The sequence below is a fragment of the Lissotriton vulgaris genome, chromosome 10, assembly GCF_964263255.1.
Source record: "Lissotriton vulgaris chromosome 10, aLisVul1.2, whole genome shotgun sequence".
In the NCBI taxonomy this organism is placed as follows: Eukaryota; Metazoa; Chordata; class Amphibia; order Caudata; family Salamandridae; genus Lissotriton; species Lissotriton vulgaris.
The window spans coordinates 814,094,767-814,109,582 of record NC_141698.1 but is presented as its reverse complement, the minus strand read 5'-3'; the positions used below and the strand labels follow the sequence as shown (position 1 = coordinate 814,109,582).

Genomic DNA, 14,816 nt, shown 5'->3' with positions numbered 1-14,816 from the left:
GTGATTTTCTCTCTTTCACGACTGTTCACATGTCCCTTCTGGACTTTGGTTTTCGTTTCCTATTGAGAGGCCTTAACAGATATATAGGAGAAGCAGGTTCTATCCATACATGTCAAAATCTTTTATTCAGTATATGAAGTCAAACTCTACTGTTGTTAAAGTCCATTATTTCAACATGTAATTCCTGATTTAGGTCAAAAGAAACGTAACAGTTTTCAGTTGTTGCCTTGCCTTCATCTTAGTTAGGGATGAGATTGCTCTTGTGACTAGTATATCTAAAAATGTTTGTTTTTTCGGTAGGTATGATAATATACTGTTGGAGGTGGAGCCGATACCAGTGTATGCTCTGAAATTGTTAGTGGCTCTCACCGAGAACTACCCTTCATTTACCAGGTAAAAAAATGATTATCTATTTTATTTCTACCTGTAAATTAAAATAATTTATTCGATTGAAGAGGTTGTAATGAGTAGTAGTAAAATTGTATTGATGTAATCACTAAAAATTATTACTATTTTATGCTTTACTACACAGTAAATGGTTTGTGAATTAAAAGTTGTTTCACTGGCCCTTCCAACAAAAGAATAAAAACTAGGTAATCACAGATTCCACAATTGCTTTTTGTCTAACAGAAAGGTTGTAATCGATTTGAACTTTACCGATGAAGGAATTATCGATCCATGTGCTTGTTTTAAACAAATCATGGTCTACTAAGTTGAATCAAATTAATGTAACATCTATGTATGTAACGGCTAGTAAAACCTTTTTTAAACCATAACTCTTACAATGGCAGTCAACATCAATATTAAAAAACTGATTGTGCACATTTCCTTGTTAACCAATATGTACATAGTCCTTATTCACTGAACATTGAGTGTTAACTAGCACTCTTTCATTTATTTGAAGATACTTCCCACTCAGGCAATAAGAGATAGGGGTTTTGGATGCATTTAATACACCAGTGTAACAAAACTTAAGGGGCCCCACTTCAAGGTATGTAGACAGCCCCCCTTTGGAATTATTCATAAACACTAGGATTCACCCTTCAGGGACTCAGTGGAGGGTTTTAATTCAAGGGTCATGTGCATTACCTGCAATGGTTGGAGGCACATAGTGTTTCTTAAATACCCCTCACACACCAAAGGGGCCCCTGGTGTCATGCTTCATCATAGGGGTCTTCGCGCCCCTCTATGAGAAGCGGCGTGCTACTACCTACGGATACACGGGAGCACTGTTATTTTTAACTCTATGCGGTGTAGAAATGAGCGCGTGGAAGGGTCAGGGGTGAGTGAAGGTGAGTGTTAAAAAATACCTAGCTCTGTGGAATAGAAACTTTAATATTAAATGTGGCCAGTATTGTTAAAAAATGTGTGGTCGTAGGTGTATTGTTTCAATGCACAAAGCCTCCTGTGTGTGTCAACATGTTTCGAAGTGTGCACTTCTTCTTCAGGACAGCTTAACAGATCCCTACCGTTCTCACATAGATCTAATGACAATGTCAAAATTCATATAGTGCTATATAAACAGGTAGTAAATGCTACTTGTTAGAGACAGACTCATCTTAATATAAAATACGATACCGATTCAGATTGCCATAACGTGTAATCTGAAAGAGAAACATAGCATTTAAAAAAACGTTAGGTATGCGATGCATTCCCTGTACAAAAAAGTGGTTACCTGTAAAGAAGTGATATTTACAGTGCTTATTTTTCATCATAGGATTAGATGTGATCTCTACACTTGTGCAGTGTCCTGTAAAAAAAAAAGGTACAATACAAGACGCACAAACAATAAACAGAAAACACACACTCTACATGGAACACTTCATGGTTGACACTGTGGGGTTTGAAGAGGCGTTATAATCAGATAGTGGGATGCACAACAAAGAGGGAACAAAGGGGTACATACTTGTTGTATGAATGGCAATACCCCATGAGCCTTAGAAACTAAACGAGGGGGACCAGGTGCCTTTTTCACTCTGTAGATGAGAAAAAGGAGCATTAGATCCGTCTGATCTCGAGTCGATAGTAGATGTCAACAGGGTGTTGGGATCGTCTAACCCCCCTAAATCGGCTGTGCCATATTTGCATGCACCAGGGTACTGCCTCGCACAAACATCTCCTCCTTGCAGCTCCGTAGATACACTGAGACCGCAAGGTGGCCTCTATTTATACTAGTCCTAATTGATTAGTTTGCCGCCAAAGGCAGTCTGATTGCTGCATCGTTAACGGCGTAGACCCGGAAATGCCTGTGCGTGCTGCTGGCTGCAGTGTGTTTGAGGGTCTACACTGCCCTCGTTGACCTGGATATGGATTTACTCGAAGAGCATTTCCGCTCCTGGTGCCTCTAAGACGCTAACCCTTATAGCTGGCGCTGTTCTGCACTTGAGGTTCTGTGGGCCATGCTTATACCAATTGAAGAGAGATACAGTGGAATTCGAATCAGAGCATGATACCAGCACCTCGTGTGCCGCAGGCTAACACAGGTGACTGCGGTGTGAGTAAAGAACAGGCTACCTGTAGGTGGCTCAAAAAAAATAGTGGCGTATTCAGCTGTCAGATAGGTTGAAACTTCACCTAGATGCGGCAAAAAATAAAATAATGGAATGCGATATCCAAGTGGGGGATAAAACATCTAAGTGCCTGCTGATTATGTGAGTAGGAGGCATTAATATTTGGCAGGTAACCATGCATCAAAACGAACACCAACTTTCAGTTGTGGTTGAATGCAAGGCGTTACTGGGTGGGTCTTCCACTAAGGTCTTGTATAAGCTACTCTCACTTAGTGACATCATCAATAGTGGCTCAATTAAAATACAAGGATTACCCAGTGAGTTTAATATAGCAAAGTCTGGATTTAGCTGGCTTTCTGAAAAAAGGGGAGAACCAAATAAACTATAGGATGGCGAAACTACTCAAGGGATAAATATAGCACTGATGGTTGGTATCTTAAAAGAAAAGTGTAACACTACCAATAAGTTCAGCTGAACTTGCTCCATGATATGTCATCATTAAGACCCTCTATGTGGGTGCCCAGACGAAACACCCATCGCTGTTCTTTCTCAAGTAAGTCACTCTCGGATTGCATTTCCTTGATAACTGTCCATAGTAGATCATCCACTGTGTGTGCTGATATCAGTTAGTGTGTTGGCATCTTGGTGGTACTCCTCTTGCACCGGACGTTGCTCTTATGTTAAAAAATTTGGATTTTAATTGGTCGTGATGTCATGTCAATGCACTCCAAACCACATGGACAAGTAATCATGTAAATAACATTTCTACTATTGCAATTTGTGAATCTTCTCTGTTCCCACTTGCTGCCATTTCTGAATCGGATCTGTCTGCTTTTTATAGTGAAATAGCAAGTGCTGCAATTTCCAGATCTGAGCATATACCCTGACAGTGGTACCCTCACGACCACTACACATTTCAAACCAACTGCCAAGAATTGTCTGCTGCTATACGACAGCTTTTACCCATGTCACATCCTTGACAGCCTTCCTTACAGACAGTTTCTCCGCTTGCGGAGGAACTGCACAGAACTAAAGAACTATAAAACACAAGCCTCCAACTTGAAAACCAAACTAAAAAATCTGAAATATCCAACCAATGCCATCGACAAAGCCATGAAAAGGGCCTGCAATACAACAGGGAGGCCCTCCTGGAAGAGAGAGTACAAAAAGATCAAGAAGACAGGCCAATTTGTGTAACAACGTTTAACACCCATTCTAAGCAAATATCAACAATTGTGAATAAACACTGGAGAAACCTGAACTGTGGAAATCTGAATGTAGAGAAACCAATGTTCGCACACAAGAGGGGGAGAAACCTGAGAGACTTGCTTGTCCATACACGAACTCGCACAGGAACGCCAACAACCACAGGGAACCTCATCCTCCCACCAATCCAGGGCCACCACCAGTGCGGAAATTGCAGCACTTGCTATCTCACTAAAAAAAGCAGAAAGATCCGATTTAGAGACGACTGCGAGTGGGAACAGAGAAGATTCACGAATTGCATTAGTAGAAATGTAATTTACATGATTACTTGTCCATGCGGTTTGGAGTACATTGGCATGACATCGCAACCTATTAAAATCTGAATTGGTGAACATAAGAGCAACGTCCGGTGCAAGAGGAGTACCACCAAGATGGCAACACACTACCTGACATCGACGCACACAGTGGATGATCTACTATGAACAGTCATCGAGCAAATACAATCCGAGAGTGGCTTACTTGAGAAAGGACAACGATGGGTGTTTCGTCTGGGCACCCACATAGAGGATCTTCAGGATGACATACGATGGAACCAGTTCACCTGAACTTATTGGTAGTGTGACACTTTCCTTTTAAGATACCAACCACCAGTGCTATATATACCCCTTGAGTAGTTTCGCAATCCTATAGCTTATTCGGTCCTCCCCTATTTTCGCAAAACCAGCTAAATTCCAGACTTTGCTACATTAAACCCACCGAGTAATACTTGTATTTTAATTGAGCCTCTATTGATGATGTCACTAAGTGAAGAGTAGCTTATACAAGACCTTAGTGGAAGACCCACCCAGTTACGCCTTGCGCTCAACCACGACTGGAAGTTGGTGTTCGATTTGATGTATGGTTACCTACCAAAGATTAAATGCCTCCTACCCACATAATAAGCAGGCACTTAGATGTGTTATCCCCCACTGGGATATCACATTCTTATTTTTTATTTTTTGCCGCATTTAGGTGGAGTTTCAACCGATCTGACATCTGAACACGCCACTGTTTTTTGAGCCACCTACAGGCTGCCTGTAGGTGGCTCAAAAAAACAGTGGCGTGACCTGTGTTAGCCTGTGACACACAAGGTGCCGGTATCATGCTCTGATATTAATTCCACTCTATCTGATTGGTATAAGCATATCCCACATGACCTCACATGCAGAACAGCACCAGCCATAAGGGTTAGCATCCTAGAGGCACCAGGAGCGGAAGTGCTCTTCGAGTAATCTATATCCGGGTCTAACAGGGCAGTGTACACCCTGCAGCCGGCCATGAGGGTTAGCGTTCTAGAGACACATGAACCTGAAATGCACTTAGAGTAAATCCATATCCGGGTCAAAGAGGGCAGTATAGGCCCCCAGACACACTGCAGCCGATAGCACGCACAGGCATTTCCGGGTCTACGTGGTTACCGACGCAGCAATCCAGACCGCCTTTGGTAGCAAACTAATCAATTAGGACTAGAATAAATAGAGACCCCCTTGCAGTCTCAGTGTATCTACGGAGCTGGGAGGAGGAGACGTTTGTATGAGGCAGTACCCTGTTGCATGTAAGTATGGCACACTTCGAAACATGTTGACACACACAGGAGGCTTTGTGCATTGAAACAATACACCTCCGACCCACACCTTTTTAACAATACCGGCCCCATGGAATATTATAATTTATATTCCACAGGAGCTAGGTATTTTTTAACACACCTTCACCCACCCCTTACCCTTCCACAAACTCATTCCTACTCCGCACATAGTTTACAGTATCAGTGCTCCCGCATAGCCATAGGTAGTAGCACGCCACGTCCAGTAGAGGGGCGCGAAGACCCCTAAGATGAAGCATGACACCAAGGGTCCTTTTGGTGTGTGAGAGGTATTTAAGAAACACTATGTGCTTCCAACCATTGTAGGTAATGCACATGACCTTTGAATTAAAACCCTCCACTGAGTCCCTGAAGGGTTGATCCTAGTGTTTATGATTCATTATAAGGGGAGGACGTATCCACCCCCAGAGTTGGGTTAGGACACCACCTCTCTACTCCCTCCTTTGTTAAATATACACCTTTGGAATCAATCGGGTGCTCTTGACCAGAGTACTGTGCTGAGTGGTCCCCTGGAGCTTATAGGCCCCCCGCACTGCGTAGGCTGCAGTGCCCTGTGTTACGCCACTGATTTAATAAGAGCTTCATTTAGTACGTTCTTTTAGGATCCAGGGTAGAGCAAGAACATAAAATATTGGTAGGACTTGCAAATTTTGAATTTCACAGACAAGTTAAATTCTCAGTCTATAGTTGATTTTGATACTTATGAAGTGTAACATGGAAACTCTGAGAAATCTCATATCAGTAAATGTGTCTCTTGTTGTGCAGATAATAGCTCATGTTGCTAACTTCGCCAGAGAATTAAAACCTTAGAATATCCAAGACTGTTTTGTGCTTAATATTTGAAATAAAACTCTATTAAATGTTGTGATGATGACCGTTGTATATAATTTCTAATTAAACTTAAATGTTTAAGATTACTAGATCAGATTTCTGCTATTCCCGGAATTTTGGTTTTAATGAGCTTTAAGGACCAGATTGCTGACTAAGATACCGTTTCAGATAGTGCCATGATTGCAACAACTGTCTCAGAGATGTTACCTTAAGACATATCTATGCCCGGGGAATGAAATGGGATAGTGATATTAAAGTCCTGGAGGTTGAGCATTGAATCTTTTAAGCATCCCAGAGAATGTTCTACTACATACTGCAACAAATGGAGTAGTTTAACTGTTGGGCTAACAAGATTTGTCTGAAGTTTACGGAATGCAAATTTTAAGGTCAAAGTTTTCTTTTTTTTGGTATTTGTGATTTCATTTAGATTCTCTATGCCTCCTCAGTCTACAGCCCAAAATAGTTACAGGGAGAAGATTGAGTAATAGGCAAATTGTTATTGTGCAGGAGCATGAATTGTGGTTGCTATTCTAAAAAAAACACCATGATTTTAGTCTTGTTTATATTTATCTGCACTCTGTTTTTTTCACTATATCTCTGTTATGCCAAGAGTGATCTTGTAGGCCAACTTTATTTGAGCTAATATAACTGTATCATCCACATACTGTAGGGCAGTTATATGCAGAGGACAACGTTTTGGGGAATAGCTTTATCTATTTCTGCTTCCATGCCCAAATCAGACTTTTATAGGCCGAAAGCCAGGGATGTTAACACGCACACCCTCTTAAGATCACAATTTGTATAAATCCTGTTGTAGAGAGAGTAGTTTGTTCCCAGTTTTTCATTTACCCACTTGTCTTTGTTCAAGCTTTGGGTAGCATTTTATCAGCGGATGAGTGTTACCTCAACCATGAAGTGTTCACAACAAGAAACCTCCATCCATACCATCAAAGACTGCCTGTAATCCAGAAGACATGCATAGATGTGGTCTTCATGGTATGAACTGAACAGAACACCTAACAGTGTGCCAGGTGTCACTATGAGGAGTGATCCTGTCAGGTGCCAGGGAATGAAACCAAAAGCTAAGCCTCCAAGTCTGCTTGGAAAGTTTGTACCTTGATCTTTGCCTTAATATCTAAGAGGGTTGTTAATCAACTATTTGGAGTAAAGAAATTGGCATTTTTCTCTCAGGATAGAACTTTTCCATGAATCTAGGTTAGAGTCATTTTGCAAACCAGACAAATAAACAGTTTAAAGACATGAGGCCCAGTAAGAGGAATTCATTTTAAAGATTTAAGCAGGAAGAGCAAAATGTCTGGTGGCACTGCTGAGACCCAATGCTTTTAAAATTGTTCCCTCCTGACCAAAACAAATGTCAGCTTAAGTTTTGTTATGAATGGGGCCTATTTTTACATCTTCTCTCACATATAGTGATTTTATGTACAGATTCCAGGCTTTAGCTGTAAACCTTATTTTCATAACTGATAAGAATAAAAAGGATTCGATGGATCTAAAGTATTGGTATAAAACCAAAGTGTCCTTTAACCATCATACTTACAGACATTATGGATATAATCCAGTTTTTGTTCATATGCAACCTCTTGGCTTCCCGGATTGTATTCTTTGTTACTTTTGATCTGCATAACCTTTAATCCTATCAGTGGATATGATGGGGATTTGTTGAGCTCCTTGAAGTTTTATCCTGCTCACCCTTCTGGGATTAAATTTGCTGGCTGAATTGAGAATTGCTATTATGCATAGGATTTATCTGGTACTTCCTTAACCTCTCCAAAGATAATAAATATGTACATAGGTATTGGGCCAGTAGCAGAGGTTAGCTATAAACAAAATTAGCAATTACCTTTATCATCTCGCTTTTAAATGACATTTCTTTTGATCTCCATTTGAATTCCATTGATTTAGGATCCATTTGAATTCCATTGATTCAGGATCCTTGCATGACAATTGTTTCTGTTCAGGAAGCACTTGCAATTATGTTAAGATTTTTCCCTTATTTATTGTTTCATGAATCCCTTTAGAGGTAAAATACATCAATAAAATAACAGTCTGCAAGCGTCATTCCGGCCTTGGATTAAAATTAGGAATTAAATTATGCAATTTAATCTCTATTGATGGCACAGCAGAATGTTTAAACAACACAAAAAGGATGCCACGGGTCCCTAAAGATACTGTGGGGATACTAAACACTCAATTGTAGTGTATAGAAAGGGTAGTCCAGAGGAGAGAAGGAAGAATGAAAATACCCATCAGCCCACAAGGTGGCGGAACCTCATCATCTGGGTTAGGAATTAGAAACTGGTATCCACTAGACACCTCTTCAGATCTCTTTCGAGGAGTGCTAGTATTGGATCCTCCAGTGAGAAGCAAAGCCAGCAGGTAGTATTAGTAGGCTGAAGGGAAAGGTTGCAGTGCTCAAAAGTGTGAAAAGTAAATGTGGTGATATTAAGAATTGTGGGTTTCTAACGTTATGATGACAAAGAACTACTTTATTTCGGTGACCATCAAAACGGCATGATTAAAAGCAGAGTGAGGATAGTATGGAAAAAATTACTATCAGTCATAGATATTAATTGGTCAACATGTTTCAGCCTCGGCAGGCTTTCATCAGGACCTATGATATGCACTACTGCAACAGTGATTCAAAAAACTCGGCTCAGATGACAGACCGAGGCAATGACGGACAGAGCGTGGCCTCTTTGACCTGAGCGAGCGCCAGGAGAGGTGAGGTCTTCTCCATAACTTTTTATGGGAGAGTTAGTATTATAACGATATGAGACTACCATACAGTAAAAGTTTACCGGTAGGTCTACATCACCAACACCTATTGTGGTTTTTGAATCACTGTTGCAGTAGTGCATATCATAGGTCCTGATGAAAGCCTGCTGAGGCTGAAACATGTTGACCAATTAATATCTATGACTGATAGTAATTTTTTCCATACTATCCTCCCTCTGCTTTTAATCATGTCGTTATGATGGTCACACCAAATAAAGTAGTTCTTTGTCATCATAACAGGTATTCTTAATATCACCACATTTACTTTTCACACTTTTGAGCACTGCAACCTTTCCCTTCAGCCTACTAATACTACCTGTTGGCTGTCCTTCTCACTGGAGGATCCAATACTAGCACTCCTCGAAAGAGATCTGAAGAGGTGTCTAGTGGATACCAGTTTCTAATTCCTAGCCCAGATGATGAGGTTCCACCAACGGGTGGGCTGATGGGTATTTTCACTATTCCTTCTCTCCTCTGGACTACCCTTTCTATACACTACAATTCAGTGTTTAGTATCCCCACAGTATCTTTAGAGACCATTGGCATCCTTTTTGTGTTGTTTAATTGTTAAGTTGGGGGACAGGATGCAAGCTGGTCTGTAAACATTGCTTCCCCTGAGACCCCCTTCCTATTTTGTTCTTTGTAACTGCAGAATGTTTACCAATTTAACCCATGTGACTTCCCACATGGCGATGGAGTAGTTTCCTGCTTTTTAGGGCCCCCTAAAAGCCCGATGCGGGAGTTTCTCAATGATGATCATTATTTAGTTTTAATATTGTAGTTGAGGCAGGTGCTTATGTTTTCATGTCATATCCGGACTTCAGACTGCAAAAATTGCAGTTGTAAAATCTGAGAAAATTTGAGGTGATTCTCTACTCACTAATGTTATAACTGTGGAGCACCTACTCAACACAGACGTGAAACAAACTTTTTGACAGTTACGGACTGGCCCACTAAAACTTCAGCTTTCTCCATAGGTGACAGTAGAAAGCTCTTGCCTGTTATATCCTCCAACAGAACATTGGTGTGATCAGTACTGATGATATCAGTGGGCACATTTTTACGTACTTCTGCTCAGGTTCAGGCTTTTCCATCATGACAAGTGCCACTGCAACAGGAGACACTTAGTTGCCACTTATTGTCTTTCAAACAAGTCACCTCACTATTATATGATGTAGTTCTAACGCTCTTACTTTTTTTCTGCAAATGGGACGGTTTCCTGTACCAAACATGTATTCCCTCTGGCACTAATGCACTCCTGCTGTGTTTTAGCTTGAGTCGGTCTTTTTGTAAACATTAGTAATTGGAAGTACCAAAAACAGAAGTACCAAATATCGGTGAATGCTGGAGGAGATTCCTGTCCCCAGCATCTCTGCTTCCCCTCCAGACGGTATTAACATGGCCTACTTGATGCACTATGCATGTGCGGCCATTGTGCCTCATCGGTGATTAGTTTATCAAGTCATCCCTATCCAATGTCTTGACTGAGAGTAGACTTAGCAGGAGTATGAGTATCAGCAATAGAAATTAAAGGTATTGGTGTTGGTATTGATTTCTGACAATGAAGCATTCAATCCAAGGCTTTCATCGCTCTATTGGTGACTGATGCTCTGTTCATCAAGCCCACACTGTCCAATCACAACCTGGAACCAAGGGTAATCCTCTCTCTCTGTTCTTCACAGCCCTAGATAGGCAATAAAGGTATTTGACTTCAACAGGGGGAAGAGTACCAAAAACAGAGGTGAAAGTACTGGATGGTGGTGGTGCCAAATGACAATGGAAGGTTCCATCAAAGACTCCTCTTACGAATTAAGACAGTAGCTTGAGAAAAGGTTCTGCGGAGTGGATGAATCCTACAGATGAGTCAATTGCTAAAGTATTGTTATTTATTGTTATACACAACTTGCTTTTAAAGCCTGAACGAAATTCAATACATTGGTGTACCTCAGAAAGCAGCCCACAAGGCTGCCCATCTTAATGTTAGAATTTCCAGATAACTTCAGCCAAGTAAGCAGAATTCCAGAGAGTACTTAATTTCCTCAAGCAAACCACTAGACATATGCAGCTCCTCAGCAAGTTGTTTGGTATTCAATCCCACTTTGCCACAGATAAAACCCTTATAAACTGTAAATGAGTCCGAAATGTGGGACCCTCTTCTTTCACGTGCTCTCCTAGCCTGCTATGCATTAAACTATGCTGCAGGGTTAAGCCTTTGTGTCATATTAAGCCCGTGCCTCATTTATCCTACTTCCCAACATTGCATGTTTTCATTCCTGCAACTGTCCATGCCCTATCATGCTATTTGTTGTCACCATACTTATAAACGTATCCGCAGATTAGCAAAATTCAGTGCCTAGAAAGAACCACAATGTTTTCCTATCACAAACTAGTCTGTTGAAGTGGTGTCTCTAATAACACAAATTCTCAGACTTCTTTTGGCTGATTACAGTTAATTTTGCTGTGAGTAACTGTAATTTCTAATCTCACTTCTGTTCAAAGAACCAGCACTACTACTTTCCATGATCTTGTGACCAAACTTCCTTTGCTTGTTGGTCCAGCCACTGTTTGTCTTCCCTGTGACTCGGGCCCTTCTCCACCTAAAGAGCCTCTCCGTCAAGATCAACCTGCTTTACCTCTGTCCGCTCACTCTCTCCAATTGTCACCTTCCTCAGACTCTAACTCTTTCCTTTTATGTCCTGCTACCCTCTGCTCCTTTGGTAAATTATCTCCGGTTTTAACTTCCGGATCGTAGTTACACCTCCCAATAGCTCAATGGCAACTTTCTGGGGCAACCACTAGAGTGGATTAGTTATGGAAAGATTGGACAGTAAAGCTGTCTTTCCAGTCCACTTCTTTTGACGTTTGGTGTAAGGTATGTATGTGCTAGGCTTACAGTTTACCCGAAAGCTCTAGTCTGCAGCCGGGTCTGGTGGCTCAGTGGACTAATGCGTCCACTGCAGGGGCCTGTGTTCGACCTCATGGTCACAGGTTCAAATCCCGGCGGGTCCACTCAGCCTTTCATCCATCTGAGGTCGATAAAATGAGTACCATTGAGTTAGGTAACAATAAACATCTGTTATTCAGCGCCAAGAAACCGCTGGGTGAACGTGCGCTTTACAAATACACATGTTATGTTATGTTATGTTATGCATTCAGATTTGCAACATGTGACTCACTAACAGTTGCTATAGATGCCATTAGAATTGTGTATAAGGAAACCCGTGCACTGCTGATGATATAATTCTCCAAACAGTTTGTTTAAGGTAATAGGTGCTCTAAGGTGTCGCCCAACACCCAGGGCGATATTGGAACACTCGTGAGAAATGTGTAATCAAAAGAACTTTGATGACATCCCTTAGGCACTCATGTAGGTGTAATCCTCCAAAAGATTCAATGGGAAATAGGTATTTTCAACTGAGTTTATTTCTCATTTTTCAAGTTTTTGATAACTTTCAATTCAAAAGATATATCCACTGCCATAATGCATATTAATATTCACATTCCATATTAATATTCCTGCTCCAATGCATTTCGGGCTACCAGCCCTTCATCGGGGAGCCTATACAAACAAAAGACGAACATATCTGTCACATGTTGGCAACTGTTTGTCAAGTGTAATTAGAAAAAATGGTAAGAGAAAATAATAGACCCTTAGTTCAAAGTATTCACCAAGTAACGTGAAGAGAACAACGATTCCGTGTAAACTGAGGGAAAATACGCGATGCTTTAACCTTAAAGTTACCAATGGATAGTAAAGTCGGTTAACCCGAGAGGGCTTGACAGAGCGTTAAAACAATGTAGTGCACCGGTGTCTTAAAGTACGTAAAAGTGAAACCAGTCACCGAAGATATAAAGCGTGCTACGCAAGCAATGCATGAAGTTCTAAAGCGGCATGAAAACTTACTTATGGCGAGGTTCACAGCGTTTTCGGAAAACGCCGACCGCAGACGCGGACCGTACTGTTCTGGAAAGCAGAATGGATGAAATGATCAACCGCTTGAAAGAGAGAGAATACCCAGATGATTTACTAGAAAAAACCAAAAATGAAGTAAAAAATCTGCCCAGACAAGAACTTCTACTACCCTCAAGCAAGAAAAAAGAAAATGACCGGATGGTCGTTGTTTCTAAATATTCCAATGCCAGCTCAATGTACAAAAGGATTGTCCTAAGACATTGGCCAATGTTACAGTTAGAGACAGACTTTAACAACATGTTTGAAGCCAAACCCATATTTGCACACACAAGGGGTAAAAACCTGGGTGAAATTCTCAAACATCCTACAGAACAATCTGTGATCCATAAAGGTACCAGACCATGCAACGACTGCAATAATTGTCATAATGTAATCACAGGCAACAAACTATCACACCCCATGAAAGGCTACAACATTAACTTGAAAGTCACGGCTACATGTGACTCTACCAACTTAATTTACCTACTCAAATGCCCATGCGGGAAGGTGTATGTGGGCAAAACGGAGCGCAAGTTAAAAACCCGCGTCAATGAACACAAATCGAACATTCGAACAAAAAACCTTAAATCATCCATAGCGTCACATTTTTTGGATTCTAACCATACCATAGCCCAACTGAAATTCATGGCACTGGAAATTGTTCATAAATTGGAAGGAAGAGACAATAACAGGGTACTACTACAGAGAGAAAATTTCTGGATTTATAAATTAAACTCGATCAAGCCCTTTGGCTTAAATGAACGGATCGAATTTTCGTGTTATCTGTAACATCATTAACTGTATAACTGCACCACGAGGGTGCATCTGTTCTGATCCCATCTCCATTGTGTGGTCTTTTTAATATGGACGTTTGTCAATTAACCTGTTTTACTACGTTAACATTTGTTATACATCCTTATTTATACCATCTAGCCTCACTACGTACTTTATTGTTCCACACATTGACATATGTTTATTTTTCAGTCCTCTTTTCATTTTTCTCCACTCGCGATCACGTGTCCCAGAACTAACCATTCACGATCATTTATTAACCTCACCACCGCATTTCCGGATTACCATGCCGGAAATGCGGAATCGTTGTTCTCTTCACGTTACTTGGTGAATACTTTGAACTAAGGGTCTATTATTTTCTCTTACCATTTTTTCTAATTACACTTGACAAACAGTTGCCAACATGTGACAGATATGTTCGTCTTTTGTTTGTATAGGCTCCCCGATGAAGGGCTGGTATGCCCGAAATGCATTGGAGCAGGAATATTAATATGGAATGTGAATATTAATATGCATTATGGCAGTGGATATATCTTTTGAATTGAAAGTTATCAAAAACTTGAAAAATGAGAAATAAACTCAGTTGAAAATACCTATTTCCCATTGAATCTTTTGGAGGATTACACCTACATGAGTGCCTAAGGGATGTCATCAAAGTTCTTTTGATTACACATTTCTCATAGATGCCATTAGCACATACTTTGAGATTCCACGGTGTGTTTCAGCTTTTAATTAGAAAATACACTTCTAATAACGAAATAAGTAATTGTAAATTCCTGATTACTTTGAAAAAGCAGTATTTTAATTTGAGTACATTGTAAGTTAAATTACAAGTCGTATTCACAGGCAATCATTTTTTTTAGTTAAAATGGACCCTTACACCTTTTTGTCATCCATGAATAATTCTGCTTGCGTTGCTCCATGGTGTACTCTGGTAAACAAAATATATCTGCAAAATATATAAGCACCAGCCCAAAGAATTGCACGAAGTATTATATAGCGACATTATATTTTATGCTGAATTAGCTTTTGTATATTTGAAAGTAAGTTTGAACATCTGTTCCCAAATGTGTTCCTAATTGAATAG

The 14,816-nt window shown here is 40.5% G+C and overlaps 1 protein-coding gene across 1 annotated transcript in view; it reads left to right on the top strand.

Moving 5' to 3' along the window:
• ULK4 (unc-51 like kinase 4) overlaps positions 1-14,816 on the top strand; it is a 1,855,260-nt gene that overhangs the window by 812,342 nt on the left and 1,028,102 nt on the right. Inside the window, exon 30 of the mRNA XM_086941729.1 lies at positions 301-393. Coding sequence (XP_086797855.1) covers positions 301-393 — 93 coding nt within the window. The remainder of the gene's footprint in view (positions 1-300; positions 394-14,816) is intronic.